The sequence below is a fragment of the Oncorhynchus tshawytscha genome, linkage group LG21, assembly GCF_018296145.1.
Source record: "Oncorhynchus tshawytscha isolate Ot180627B linkage group LG21, Otsh_v2.0, whole genome shotgun sequence".
Classification (NCBI taxonomy): Eukaryota; Metazoa; Chordata; class Actinopteri; order Salmoniformes; family Salmonidae; genus Oncorhynchus; species Oncorhynchus tshawytscha.
This window is the reverse complement of record NC_056449.1, coordinates 36,009,148-36,022,746: the sequence shown is the minus strand read 5'-3', so window position 1 is coordinate 36,022,746 and position 13,599 is coordinate 36,009,148. Positions and strand designations below refer to the sequence as shown.

At 46.7% G+C, this 13,599-nt stretch overlaps 1 protein-coding gene across 1 annotated transcript; it reads left to right on the top strand.

Annotated features, from left to right (window-relative positions):
- Nucleotides 1-2,106: 2,106 nt before the first annotated feature.
- LOC121840354 (F-box/LRR-repeat protein 3-like) lies at nucleotides 2,107-13,292 on the top strand. Its single transcript, XM_042303016.1, is given in 6 exon segments — nucleotides 2,107-2,166; nucleotides 4,203-4,284; nucleotides 4,287-4,304; nucleotides 4,307-4,345; nucleotides 4,496-4,590; nucleotides 13,131-13,292. Coding segments are annotated over 6 exon segments (456 nt in total).
- Nucleotides 13,293-13,599: the final 307 nt, after the last annotated feature.

Below are 13,599 nucleotides of genomic sequence, written 5' to 3'. Positions count from 1 at the left end.
ATTTATGTGCATTGAATATCGTGAAGAGGCAGGCAGGTAGTTGTTTATTTCATTGCTTGAATTTCCAGAATCAAATATATAATATTCTGTTGTTTTTTTAGATTTCCCACTTTTCAGGATGAAGTGAAGACATCACATCAGAAGGCCAAACCCTGCAAAGCTTTGAGCCAAGAGGGATATGGTGACCAGTTCAACTCAGATTTCCCCTCACCCTGCACACAGGTCTGTGGAGGACTGGGACACGCTGTCATTCCCACACCAGTCAGACGAGGACTGGGATAACCAGGACTTTAAAACGGGACATTATAACACAACTGGGGCCTCGTTTGTGTGGCATCACTGGAACCCCAGTTCATCCCTGACCTCTGGGCACTTTCAGTTTAAACTGAACCAGCCTGCCACACCCTACCTGCGGTCCACACGCCCAGACCTCATACAGCTGCTCATCAAGAGCCACTCCAACCATCTGCAGTAGGTCAACTTCAAGGTGAAGATCTGTAGACAAAAAAAGTGCACTATATAGGGAATAGGGTGCCATTTGGGATGAAGACTTATGCTTCCGGTAGTAAAATGTGCTCCCTGAGGTAAAGATCTAGGATCAGTTTACCTAACCCAAAATCATATCTGTAAACATTAGTGTGAAAAGCATAAAACTGCTCTTAGATAAATGTCTATGGACATGTTCCTACTGGGACACCAGCACTCACCTTCTTCCCCAACTGCCTCACCCCTTTCAATCTGCACTCACCTTCTTCCCCAACTGCCTCACCCCTTTCAATCTGCACTCACCTTCTTCCCCAACTGCCTCACCCCTTTCAATCTGCACTCACCTTCTTCCCCAACTGCCTCACCCCTTTCAATCTGCACTCACCTTCTTCCCCAACTGCCTCACCCCTTTCAATCTGCACTCACCTTCTTCCCCAACTGCCTCACCCCTTTCAATCTGCACTCACCTTCTTCCCAACTGCCTCACCCCTTTCAATCTGCACTCACCTTCTTCCCCCAACTGCCTCACCTCTCCCCCTCCTTAACCTGTTCTCCTCCTCCTCCCTTCTCTCTCTCCCTTCATTAATAACCGACACTCAGCCCCAGTCAAGCCCTGGAGGCAGAGGTGTGCAGTAGGACGCCCACAACAAAGGGAAAGGGAGAGAGAGACAGACAGACAGGAGGGGGAGAGAGAGATGGCCGTCTGTCGTAAACAATGTGTGACCTTTATTCTAGCCATCTGTCTACAGCAACCATTATGACTCATCACTCCTAATGTAGCCTACTTCACACACTGCCTGATGCTAGGAGACTGTGTGTGTGTCAGACCTGGGTTCCAATAGTAGTGTAAATATTTTGAATTCTTTGTGTGTTTGCTTGAGCCAGCCTTGTGTATAAAGCGGGATTTGTACTTTTAGGACTATTTTATTGGTTTCATTGCACCAGGAAGTTCAATCAAGCCCAGAGAAAAGTATTTTAAATGATCTCAAATTCGATTTGAACTGGAGGTCTGGTGTGTGTATGGAATAAATTGGCTTAGCTAACTTATGCAAAGAGTGCCAATGTAAAAAAATTTAAAAAAACACCCTATTTCCTATGTAGTGCACTACTTTTGACCAGGGCCCATAACATTTAGAAGAAAAGAGTTCCCAAAGGGTTCTTCGGCTGTCCCCATAGGATAACCTTTTTTGGTTATAGGTAAAAAATAAAAATAAACTTTTGGGTTCTTTATAGAACCCTTTGTGCAGAGGGTTCTAAATGCAACCAAAAAGGGTTCTCCTATGGGACAGCTGACGAGAAGGCGCTGAGCTGGACCCAAGGAAAGAAACAAATCTCCAAAAACACCCCTAAGCTCAACTAGCCTACTTCAATACAGCTAACTAACTAACCAAACATACAGCAGGTGGTCCGCCCAGTTCTAACTAGGGGATTTAGACAAACTATTCCTACGGGTAATGTATGCCCATGGGCAACTTGTTTTGGTACCCCTTTTCCCACCATCAAACAAACAGTCAAACACCATAACCAAAACATACTCACATAATACAGAACAAATGTGACTTGTAGGAGCAAAAAGACAGCTCAATCTAAAGAGAGCAAGAGATTGATTGAGACACAGAGATGGAGCTCCAGAGAAAACAACTGATTGGGTTTTTAAACCAAGGGAAAGGATGTGATTGGGTAGGATAAAAGGAGAAGGTGTCTTCTGATTGGCTACTGATTGGGGAATGATGATTGTCACCTGTGAGGAGGGGAGAAGGAGAGAAAATAAATACACACAGGATACCTGTATCCTTAACACAGGCAATTACACCCCACATCACAGCCAGGGAGTTACACCCCACATCATGACCAGGGAGTTACACCCCACATCATGACCAGGGAGTTACACCCCACATCATGACCAGGGAGTTACACCCCACATCACAGCCAGGGAGTTACACCCCACATCATGACCAGAGAGTTACACCCACATCATGACCAGGAGTTACACCCCACATCATGACCAGGGAGTTACACCCCACATCATGACCAGGGAGTTACACCCCACATCATGACCAGGAGTTACACCCCACATCATAACCAGGGAGTTACACCCCACATCACAGCCAGGGAGTTACACCCCACATCATGACCAGGAGTTACACCCCACATCATGACCAGGGAGTTACACCCCACATCACAGCCAGGGAGTTACACCCCACATCATGACCAGGGAGTTACACCCCACATCATGACCAGGAGTTACACCCCATCACAGCCAGGGAGTTACACCCCACATCATGACCAGGGAGTTACACCCACATCATGACCAGGAGTTACACCCCACATCATGACCAGGAGTTACACCCCACATCATGACCAGGGAGTTACACCCCACATCATGACCAGGAGTTACACCCCACATCACAGCCAGGGAGTTACACCCCACATCATGACCAGGAGTTACACCCCACATCATGACCAGGAGTTACACCCCACATCATGACCAGGAGTTACACCCACATCACAGCCAGGGAGTTACACCCCAAATCATGACCAGGAGTTACACCCCACATCATGGCCAGGAGTTACACCCCACATCATGACCAGGGAGTTACACCCCACATCATGACCAGGGAGTTACACCCCACATCACAGCCAGGAGTTACACCCCAAATCATGACCAGGAGTTACACCCCACATCATGGCCAGGGAGTTACACCCCACATCATGACCAGGGGAGTTACACCCCACATCATGACCAGGGAGTTACACCCCACATCATGACCAGGGAGTTACACCCCACATCACAGCCAGGGAGTTACACCCCAAATCATGACCAGGGAGTTACACCCCACATCATGACCAGGGAGTTACACCTACATCATGACCAGGAGTTACACCCCACATCATGACCAGGAGTTACACCCCACATCACAGCCAGGGAGTTACACCCCAAATCATGACCAGGAGTTACACCCCACATCATGGCCAGGGAGTTACACCCCACATCATGACCAGGAGTTACACCCCACATCATGACCAGGGAGTTACACCCCCACATCATGACCAGGAGTTACACCCCACATCATGACCAGGGAGTTACACCCCACATCATGACCAGGGAGTTACACCCCACATCACAGCCAGGGAGTTACACCCCACATCACAGCCAGGGAGTTACACCCCACATCACAGCCAGGGAGTTACACCCCACTGGGTCACACATACATGAACACAGGCAGGCATGTTCCAGGACAGGTGGTGGTGTGTTTGGAATCTGGACAACTTTTTTACTGCTGTCTAGTGTCCTAACATGGAGACACTAAGTAGAGGTGCTGTTTGAATATTGTAACTAATAGCACACTTAAACCAGTATTTCAGTCCTGTTTGAGCCAGTCTCAAGGTCATGTGTATGCAGGCTTTGGCTCCAGACCAGCAATACCACACCACTAGATTGACCTGGATAATTAGTCAGTTGGTTGAATCAGGCTTTTGGTGGTGTTGTGTTTCATCAACTTCCCCCCCTTTCTCAAGCCTATTACCATGTCACTGTGTCGTTACTAAAGAAGGCATACTCTGTGACACCATGTTAATATTATGTTGTTTTTAGTGTAATTACTAATAACGTAATGTAAACGAATGCAACTTAGCATTATATGTCAACTTAATGCAAAATGTTACCTCGATGTGCATTTAATTTAATTGCATGTTTTTAGTGTGTCTCTCCTCAGTCCCACTTGGCGTCAGCGTTGACAGTGGTGTTTGTCAACTCCAAGTCCCTGTCCTCCATTAAGGTAGATGACACATCGGTGGGATGTCACTCAAAGTCCTGGTAGCCTGAAGATGAGCATCTGCCCTCACGTCTCCCCAGCAGGTGGGTGATAGCGCCTCAAAGGTATCAAGTTCCAGTATCCATTCTAGCGTTACGTTCTAAGCCTACTTTCATGGAAAGTTGTATCCCATTGAATCCATTGAATCAAGCATCTTAAACACATTCTGAACTTCCTTGTGTTTCTCTGTTTAGGTATCCTGAGTGTTTCGGACCAGTGCCGTGGTCTCAGGGAACTAGCATTGAACTTCCACCTGCTGAGCGATGAGCTGCTATTGGTCCTCTCCTCTGTCAGTGATCACTGTGTGGTTGTTTGTGTTAGAAATACAAAAATGACCAAAACTCCAATTACATTTTAAAAAAAAACCCATTTCAGACAGTTTGATGAGCGAGCGTTCTTACATGATCTGTACCATAATATAGACAGAGTACGTCTGATTCCTCATGTTGACACTGCCTGGGACTATTTTATATGAAATGTGTGTCCATTTGTGATAAACATGCCCCTGTGAAGACATTTAGAATCAGTGGTTGGGACAATCCCTGGTTTTCAGATAACTTGGCATAATTAATTACTAAGAGAAATGTATCTTGGGCTCAAGCTAGACATACAAATGCTCCTGTTGACTGGGCCTCCTTCAGAGCCCTAAGAAACAAATGTAGAGGGTTGATCAGGAAGTCCAAATCAGATTTCTATCTAAATGTCACAGAGAACCTAAACAATCCTACCAAGTTCTGGAAGCTAATCCAATCAGTGTCAGGTTCTAATGTCTCCTCTGGCCTTCCTGACCATTTAATGATGGATTCTAATGAAGTGAAGGATACAGCCCATGTTGTAAGGGTTTTTAACAAGTCTATCACAGTGCCATTCGTTTCGTTACTAAACCCCATATACTATCCACCACTGCGACCTGTACTCTCTTCTTGGCTGGCCCTCACTACATATTTGTTGCTTAACCCACATGGCTCCTGGTCATCTATAAGTCTATGCAAGGTAATGCCCTTCCTTATCTCAGCTCACTAGTCACCATAGCAACAACCACCCGTAGCAGATGCTCCAGCATGTACAGTGCCTTGCGAAAGTATTCGGCCCCCTTGAACTTTGCGACCTTTTGCCACATTTCAGGCTTCAAACATAAAGATATAAAACTGTATTTTTTGTGAAGAATCAACAACAAGTGGGACACAATCATGAAGTGGAACGACATTTATTGGATATTTCAAACTTTTTAACAAATCAAAAACTGAAAAATTGGGCGTGCAAAATTATTCAGCCCCTTTACTTTCAGTGCAGCAAACTCTCTCCAGAAGTTCAGTGAGGATCTCTGAATGATCCAATGTTGACCTAAATGACTAATGATGATAAATACAATCCACCTGTGTGTAATCAAGTCTCCGTATAAATGCACCTGCACTGTGATAGTCTCAGAGGTCCGTTAAAAGCGCAGAGAGCATCATGAAGAACAAGGAACACACCAGGCAGGTCCGAGATACTGTTGTGAAGCCGGATGTGGATACAAAAAGATTTCCCAAGCTTTAAACATCCCAAGGAGCACTGTGCAAGCGATAATATTGAAATGGAAGGAGTATCAGGCCACTGCAAATCTACCAAGACCTGGCCGTCCCTCTAAACTTTCAGCTCATACAAGGAGAAGACTGATCAGAGATGCAGCCAAGAGGCCCATGATCACTCTGGATGAACTGCAGAGATCTACAGCTGAGGTGGGAGACTCTGTCCATAGGACAACAATCAGTCGTATATTGCACAAATCTGGCCTTTATGGAAGAGTGGCAAGAAGAAAGCCATTTCTTAAAGATATCCATAAAAAGTGTTCTTTAAAGTTTGCCACAAGCCACCTGGGAGACACACCAAACATGTGGAAGAAGGTGCTCTGGTCAGATGAAACCAAAATTGAACTTTTTGGCAACAATGCAAACGTTATGTTTGGCGTAAAAGCAACACAGCTCATCACCCTCATCACTGATAGAGACATACCCCAAGCGACTTACAGCTGTAATCGCAGCAAAAGGTGACGCTACAAAGTATTAACTTAAGGGGGCTGAATAATTTTGCACGCCCAATTTTTCAGTTTTTGATTTGTTAAAAAGTTTGAAATATCCAATAAATGTCATTCCACTTCATGATTGTGTCCCACTTGTTTCTTCACAAAAAAATACAGTTTTATATCTTTATGTTTGAAGCCTGAAATGTGGCAAAAGGTCGCAAAGTTCAAGGGGGCCGAATACTTTCGCAAGGCACTGTATATTTCACTGGTCATCCCCAAAGCCAACACTCCCTTTGGCCGCCTTTCCTTACAGTTCTCTGCTGCCATTGACTGGAATGAATTGCAAAAATCACTGAAGCTGGAGTCTTATATCTCCCTCTCTAATTTTAAGCATCAGCTGTCAGAGCAGCTTACCGATCACTGTACCTGTACATAGCCAATCTGTAATTAGCACACCCAACTACCTCATCCCCATATTATTTCTTACCCTCTTGCTCTTTTGCACCCCAGTATCTCTACTTGCACATCATCTGCACATCCATCACTCCAGTGTTAATGCTAGGCCTATTTATTGCCTTACCTCCCTACTCTTCTACATTTGCACACACTGTACATAGATTTTTCTATTGTGTTATTGACTGTACCTTTGTTTATGTGTAACTCTGTGAGTTTGTCGCACTGCTTTGTTTTACCTTGTCCAGGTCAAAGTTGTAAATGCAAACTTGTTCTCAACTGGCCTACCTGGTTAAATAAATGTGAAATAAAAATAAATAAAATAAAATAAACAGGAGTTGCTAGAGTGAGATGGGACAAGGACATCCCGGCCTAAACCCTCTCCTAACCCGGAGGACGCTGGGACAATTGTACGTTGCCTAATAGGTCTCCCGGTCTCGGCCGGCTGCGACACAGCCCGGGATCGAACCTGGATCTGTAGTGGCGCCTCAAGCACTGCAATCCCTTAGACCCCTGTGCCACTCGGGAGGCGCTTTGACCCATTTAGTACGCTCGTGTTGCTAAACATTCGTGTTGCTAAACGTTCGTGTTGCTTAACGCTACCTACATGTACATATTACCTCAATTACCTAGACTAACCGGTGCCCCTTGTATAAAGCCTCGCTACTGTTATTTTACTGCTGCTCTTGAATTATTTGTTTTTTACACTTTTTAATGATCTATTTTTTACTTAACACTTGTTTTTCTTAAAACTGCTGTAGCGGGTGCGTAATGGGCGGCAGAGAAGTCAGGCGCAGGAGAGCAGAACTGGGTGATAACCGGAGATTTATTAAGCAAAACCAACCGCATCCAGAACAAAAGATAAATAGGCACAAAAATATCCCGTCTTGCGCTCACGGGAACGTGCACAAGCACTACAATAAACAATCCCACACAAAGACATGGGGGAACAGAGGGTTAAATACACAACAAGTAATGAGGGAAATGAAAACCAGGTGTGAGGAAAAACAAGACAAAACACATGGAAAATTAAAAGTGGATCGATGATGGCTAGATTACCGCGACGCCGAGGGCCGCCCGAACAAGGAGAGGACCACTTCATCGTCGTGACAACTTCATTGTTGGTTAAGGGATTGTAAGGAAGCATTTCCTCCCTAAAAAAAACTGTTGTATTTGGCTCATGTGACAAATACAATTTGATTTGAAGAGTTATTCTCTAGCATTTTAGTTCATGTAATTTATCCCCCAAAATGAAAATTCACATCATTCAATTTACAGCGATGCTGGGTCGTCTTGGGCTGCAAACCCTCGTCTAGAGGAGCTTGTGGTCTGTGCCAACGAGCTGCAGCCATTGGATGAGGAGCAGTTCAGGATTGCTGAGCGCTGTAAGAGCCTGTCAACCATTGGTCTGGGCTAGTGTGAGGTCACCTGTAGAGGCTTCGTGGATTTTGTGAAGATGTGGGGAAGAGATTAACTCAGATGTCCATCATGGAGGAGGTCCAGGTGCCTGATGATGATTATAGTGACATAGAACAGATACACACAGAGGTGTCCAAGCACCTGGGACGCATGTGGTACCCTGTTATGATGCCTACCTGGTAGAGACAGAGAGATGGAGAGAGAGAGACCTACAGAGACCTATTGACAGGAACTTCTATATGTGATTGTATGTCTATTGTATGGGTCCTGGCATAATGCTCTCCTAGACGACAGAGAGAGATGTTCAAGACTATCAGAAGAGGAAGTCCTTTAACTGAACTGTAACGGGTCTGTCTGTTCCAGGACATTCAATCCGTATCGCACAAGTTCAGATTTACAACGTGATTGAAATTCAAAAGGCAATGTTCCCTCTTTTAGCGGAGACGGCATTCACGGTAAACATTCACGGTAAACATTCACGGTAAACATTCACTGTAAACATTCACGGTAAACATTCACGGTAAACATTCACGGTAAACATTCACGGTAAATATTCACGGTAAACATTCACTGTAAACATTCACGGTAAACATTCACTGTAAACATTCACGGTAAACATTCACGGTAAACAGTCACGGTAAATATTCACGGTAAACATTCACTGTAAACATTCACGGTAAACATTCACGGTAAACATTCACGGTAAATATTCACGGTAAACATTCACGGTAAACAGTGTATATGTCGGCTCAATCGGAAATGACCTTTACATTTCAATTGTGCGGAATCTGTAATGCTTCATTCAGCGTTCAGATTGAATAGTGCTTCTTGTCTTTATTTTTAAACACACAATGTTATTTGTTTTTCCGTCTGTGGATTCTGTGATTAATTTTGTCTTATCTTTCCAGGAGAAACGACAGGAAAGGGCAAAGGAATGATAAGTAGTTTCTCCTAAATGTCATTATACAAAACAGGTTGTTAACATGGATTACCTTCCAATTATTTTGTCGTTCCAGGTTTATGACTGGAAAATGTATTGAAAAGTCCTATTCAATATCACCCCAGTTCTCAATAACAAAGCCTCATGGAGATGCTGATGTATAACTGAACCTCTTCCTGTTATGTGTTATGTCCTGCAGTCTGGGTTTCAGGAATACTACTGTATGTAAGTTAGTGTCACAGCACAACACCTGTTCTCCAGTCTCTGCTTGATGACCTCTATAGTGAGGCCAGCCTGGAGGAGGGGGTGAGGCTAGCCAGCCTGGTAATGATCTGGAGGGGGGTGATCTGGGAGGAGGGGTGAGGCTAGCCAGCCTGGTAATGATCTGGAGGGGGGTGATCTGGGAGGAGGGGTGAGGCCAGCCAGCCTGGTAATGATCTGGGAGGAGGGGGTGAGGCCAGCCAGCCTGGTAATGATCTGGGAGGAGGGGTGAGGCCAGCCAGCCTGGTAATGATCTAGGAGGAGGGGGGTGAGGCCAGCCAGCCTGGTAATGATCTGGGAGGAGGGGTGAGGCCAGCCAGCCTGGTAATGATCTGGGAGGAGGGGTCAGGCCAGCAAGCCTGGTAATGATCTGGGAGGAGAGGTCAGGCAAGCCTGCCTGGTAATGATCTGGGGAGGGGTGATCTGGGGAGGGGCTGAGGCCAGTGGTAATGATCTGGGAGGAGGGGGTGAGGCCAGCCAGCCTGGTAACGATCTGGGGGAGCCTGGGAGGAGGGGGTAAGGCCAGTTTGGTAATGATCTGGGAGGGAGGGGGTGAGGCCAGAGGGGTCAGGCCAGTCAGTTTGGTAATGATCTGGGAGGAGGGGGCCAGTCAGTTTGGTAATGATCTGGGAGGAGGGGTAAGGCCAGTCAGTTTGGTAATGATCTGGGAGGAGGGGTAAGCCAGAGCCTGGTAATGATCTGGGAGAGGGGGTAAGGCCAGTCAGTTTGGTAATGATCTGGGAAGAGGGGGTAAGGCCAGCCTGCCTGGTAATGATCTGGGAGGAGGGGGTAAGGCCAGTCAGTTTGGTAATGATCTGGGAAGAGGGGGTAAGCCAGCCTGCCTGGTAATGATCTGGGAGGAGGGGGTAAGGCCAGTCAGTTTGGTAATGATCTGGGAAGAGGGGGTAAGCCAGCCTGCCTGGTAATGATCTGGGAGGAGGGGGTAAGGCCAGTCAGTTTGGTAATGATCTGGGAAGAGGGGGTAAGCCAGCCTGCCTGGTAAGTCAGTTTGGTAATAATCTGGGAAGAGGGGGTGATCTGGGTAATGGGGGAGGGGTCAGGCCATTCTGGCTGGGCTATATTCTGGGGGCTACCTATACAGAGTTAATGTCCTGGGCTACGGGTTAGTCAATGCAGTTGTAGTAAACATATGGCACCAAATGCCCTCTAATCAGACATTTCATGTTTGTCAGTTTTACCATGCCAACGGCCTCCATGCACAACACTGTCAATGATTGAATCATGGTGTGGGTTGTTTGTGGGCTACATACGGTATCACCCTCATCAGTAAACATGAGATATCACTTCAATGACATTGTTCCAATTCTCAAATGACCTTATTGCAGTTCCCACATCAGCCACTAGAGAGCAGAGATGTTCTAAGAAGAAGGAGGCGGTAGAGTGGTAGTACTATAAAAACGCATTTGACCAATGGAATCACAGCTAGACCTTCTCACCAGAAGCCTGTTGAGAACACACTTGAATTAAACAAATGCACAACATGAACTTTACCATTAATATGTTCCTTCCCATGACGTTTCTCTTTCTTTGATTAATACATTTTATGTGGGTCTATTTATTTATTTATTGTACCTTTATTTAACTAGGGAGGTCAGTTAAGAACAAATTATTATTTACAATGACGGTCTAGGAACAGTGGGTTAACTGCCTTGTTCAGGGGCAGAACGACAGATTTGTACCTTGGCAGCTCAGGGGTTCAATCTAGCAAACGTTCAGTTACTGGCCCAACGCTCTAACCCCTAGGCTACCTGTAAAATAACTTACCTTAAATCAATCAAATATATACATTTATTGACGTTGAACCATTAAAAAAAGAGACACATTTAATGAGGAAAAGATGGAGGAATCTCAGACAGGCCTTATTTCAATCTCTGTTCGTTGTTTTCTTCCTGACACCTTCATGCATAACTGTTCTAAATGTTACGAATCTAGACACCGGAACTGTGTTCCAAATGTCAACCTATTCCCCTTATGACCAGATTGGGCCCTGGTCAAAAGTAGTGCACTATGTAGGGAGTAGGGTGCGATTTGGAGAAAAAAAAAATCCATGGCCTGAAAATGCCGCTACTCGATGCACCATCTGCAGTGTACCAACTACGTCACAACGGGTAGCTTGGGAGTTGGACAGGGACACGTAAGTTAAGGTATGATGTGACTGTGTGCATCAGAGGCCACAGAGCGAGAGGTGAAGAGGATTTGGAGCGTCCGTCCATTGAGAAAATTACTCTCAGGTGTCTAGGTCAGACTGTGTCCCAAATGGCTCCCTATCACCTATACAGTGCACTACTTTGACCAGGGACCACTATATAGGGAATAGGGTGCCATAAATTACGCAACCTAGGTGATGCAGGTTAATTTGAAATAAAACATACTAAGTGCATTGTTCTGGAAAAGTGTAGGTTGGGTTTTTGGAGATGGGCGTAAGGGTGGGGTGGGAGGTGCATGGTGGGGAAATGAAGGCGAGACTAATTGGGTTACTAGTGAGTAGAGTAACAGGCTACTGTGTTTCATACGGAGGCTTGTTCTAAAGGGAACTGAGGAGAGGAGAGGGGTGCCTCCTGTTTCAAGGGGAAGTGAGGAGAGGAGAGGGGGCCTCCTGTTTCAAGGGAAGTGAGGAGAGGAGAGGGGGCCTCCTGTTTCAAGGGGAATTGAGGAGAGGAGAGTGGTGCCTCCTGTTTCAAGGGGAAGAGAGGAGAGGAGAGTGGTGCCTCCTGTTTTAAGGGGAAGTGAGGAAAGGAGAGTGGTGCCTCCTGTTTCAAGGGGAAGTGAAGTGAGGAGAGGGGTGCCTCCTGTTTCAAGGGGAAGGGGTGAGGGGAAGAGGAGAGGGGTGCCTCCTGTTTCAAGGGGAAGTGAGGAGAGAGGGTGCCTCCTGTTTCAAGGGGAAGTGAGGGGAAGAGGAGGAGAGGGGTGCCTCCTGTTTCAAGGGGAAGTGAGGAGAGGAGAGTGGTGCCTCCTGTTTCAAGGGGAAGAGAGGAGAGTGGTGCCTCCTGTTTCAAGGGGAAGTGAGGAGAGGAGCGTGGTGCCTCCTGTTTCAAGGGGAAGTGAGGAGAGGAGAGTGGTGCCTCCTGTTTCAAGGGGAAGTGAGGAGAGGAGAGTGGTGCCTCCTGTTTCAAGGGGAAGTGAGGAGAGGAGAGTGGTGCCTGCTGTTTCAAGGGGAAGTGAGGAGAGTGGTGCCTCCTGTTTCAAGGGGAAGTGAGGAGAGGAGAGGGGTGCCTCCTGTTTCAAGGGGAAGAGAGGAGAGGAGAGTGGTGCCTCCTGTTTCAAGGGGAAGTGAGGAGAGTGGTGCCTCTTGTTTTAAGGGGAAGTGGAGAGAGGAGAGGGGTGCCTCTTGTTTTAAGGGGAAGTGGAGAGAGGAGAGGGGTGCCTCCTGTTTCAAGGGGAAGTGGAGAGAGGAGAGGGGTGCCTCTTGTTTTAAGGGGGAAGTGGAGAGAGGAGAGTGGGGCCTCTCTGCCTGTGCTATATTTTAGTATTCCATTACAAAGGAAACTTGACACAACATCTGACACCAGAAGACAGAGACAAGCGGTGACACTTTGAGTCGTTAGAAAAATACCGCTTTTTTGACATTACTTCATGCATCATCGTTATTGCACACTGGAACACACATCCAGATATGAGCCAATATAGTGTCCACAGTATAGTGGCATTGTAATAAATATAGTTAATTATTCATTGCTCCTGTGCGTGTTTTGCTCCTGTGCGTCATTGCTCCTGTGCGTGGATCCCCCAGGTTCCCTCAGGATCCCCCAGGTTACCCCAGGATCCCCCAGGTTACCCCAGGATCCCCCAGGTTACCCCAGGATCCCCCAGGTTCCCCCAGGATCCCCCAGGTTCCCACACAAACTCCCAGGTTCTCAAGATCGAAAGGGGTTCAGAGATCTCTTGGAGATGAAGTTCATCGTAAAGTCACTTTTTGTGACATCACATTTTGTCGGGGGGACTCTGGAAGGCGCCTGTTCCTGGGTCTGTTCCTGCCCCCCCGCCCCATGTGCTCCCTCCCCTGAGACCCCTCCACTCCCTAATCCACTGTTCCCTGATGGGGGGTTCCAGCCGCTCCAGATGCCTGGCCCGTACGAGGGCGTAGGGGGCCCAGCACACGGTATGTGTACCTGGGAGAAAGAGAGAGAGAGAGAGAGAGAGAGAGTGTGTGGTGATGGTGGGGGTGGTGGTGGTGGAGGGAAGTAGGACAGTATAAAATA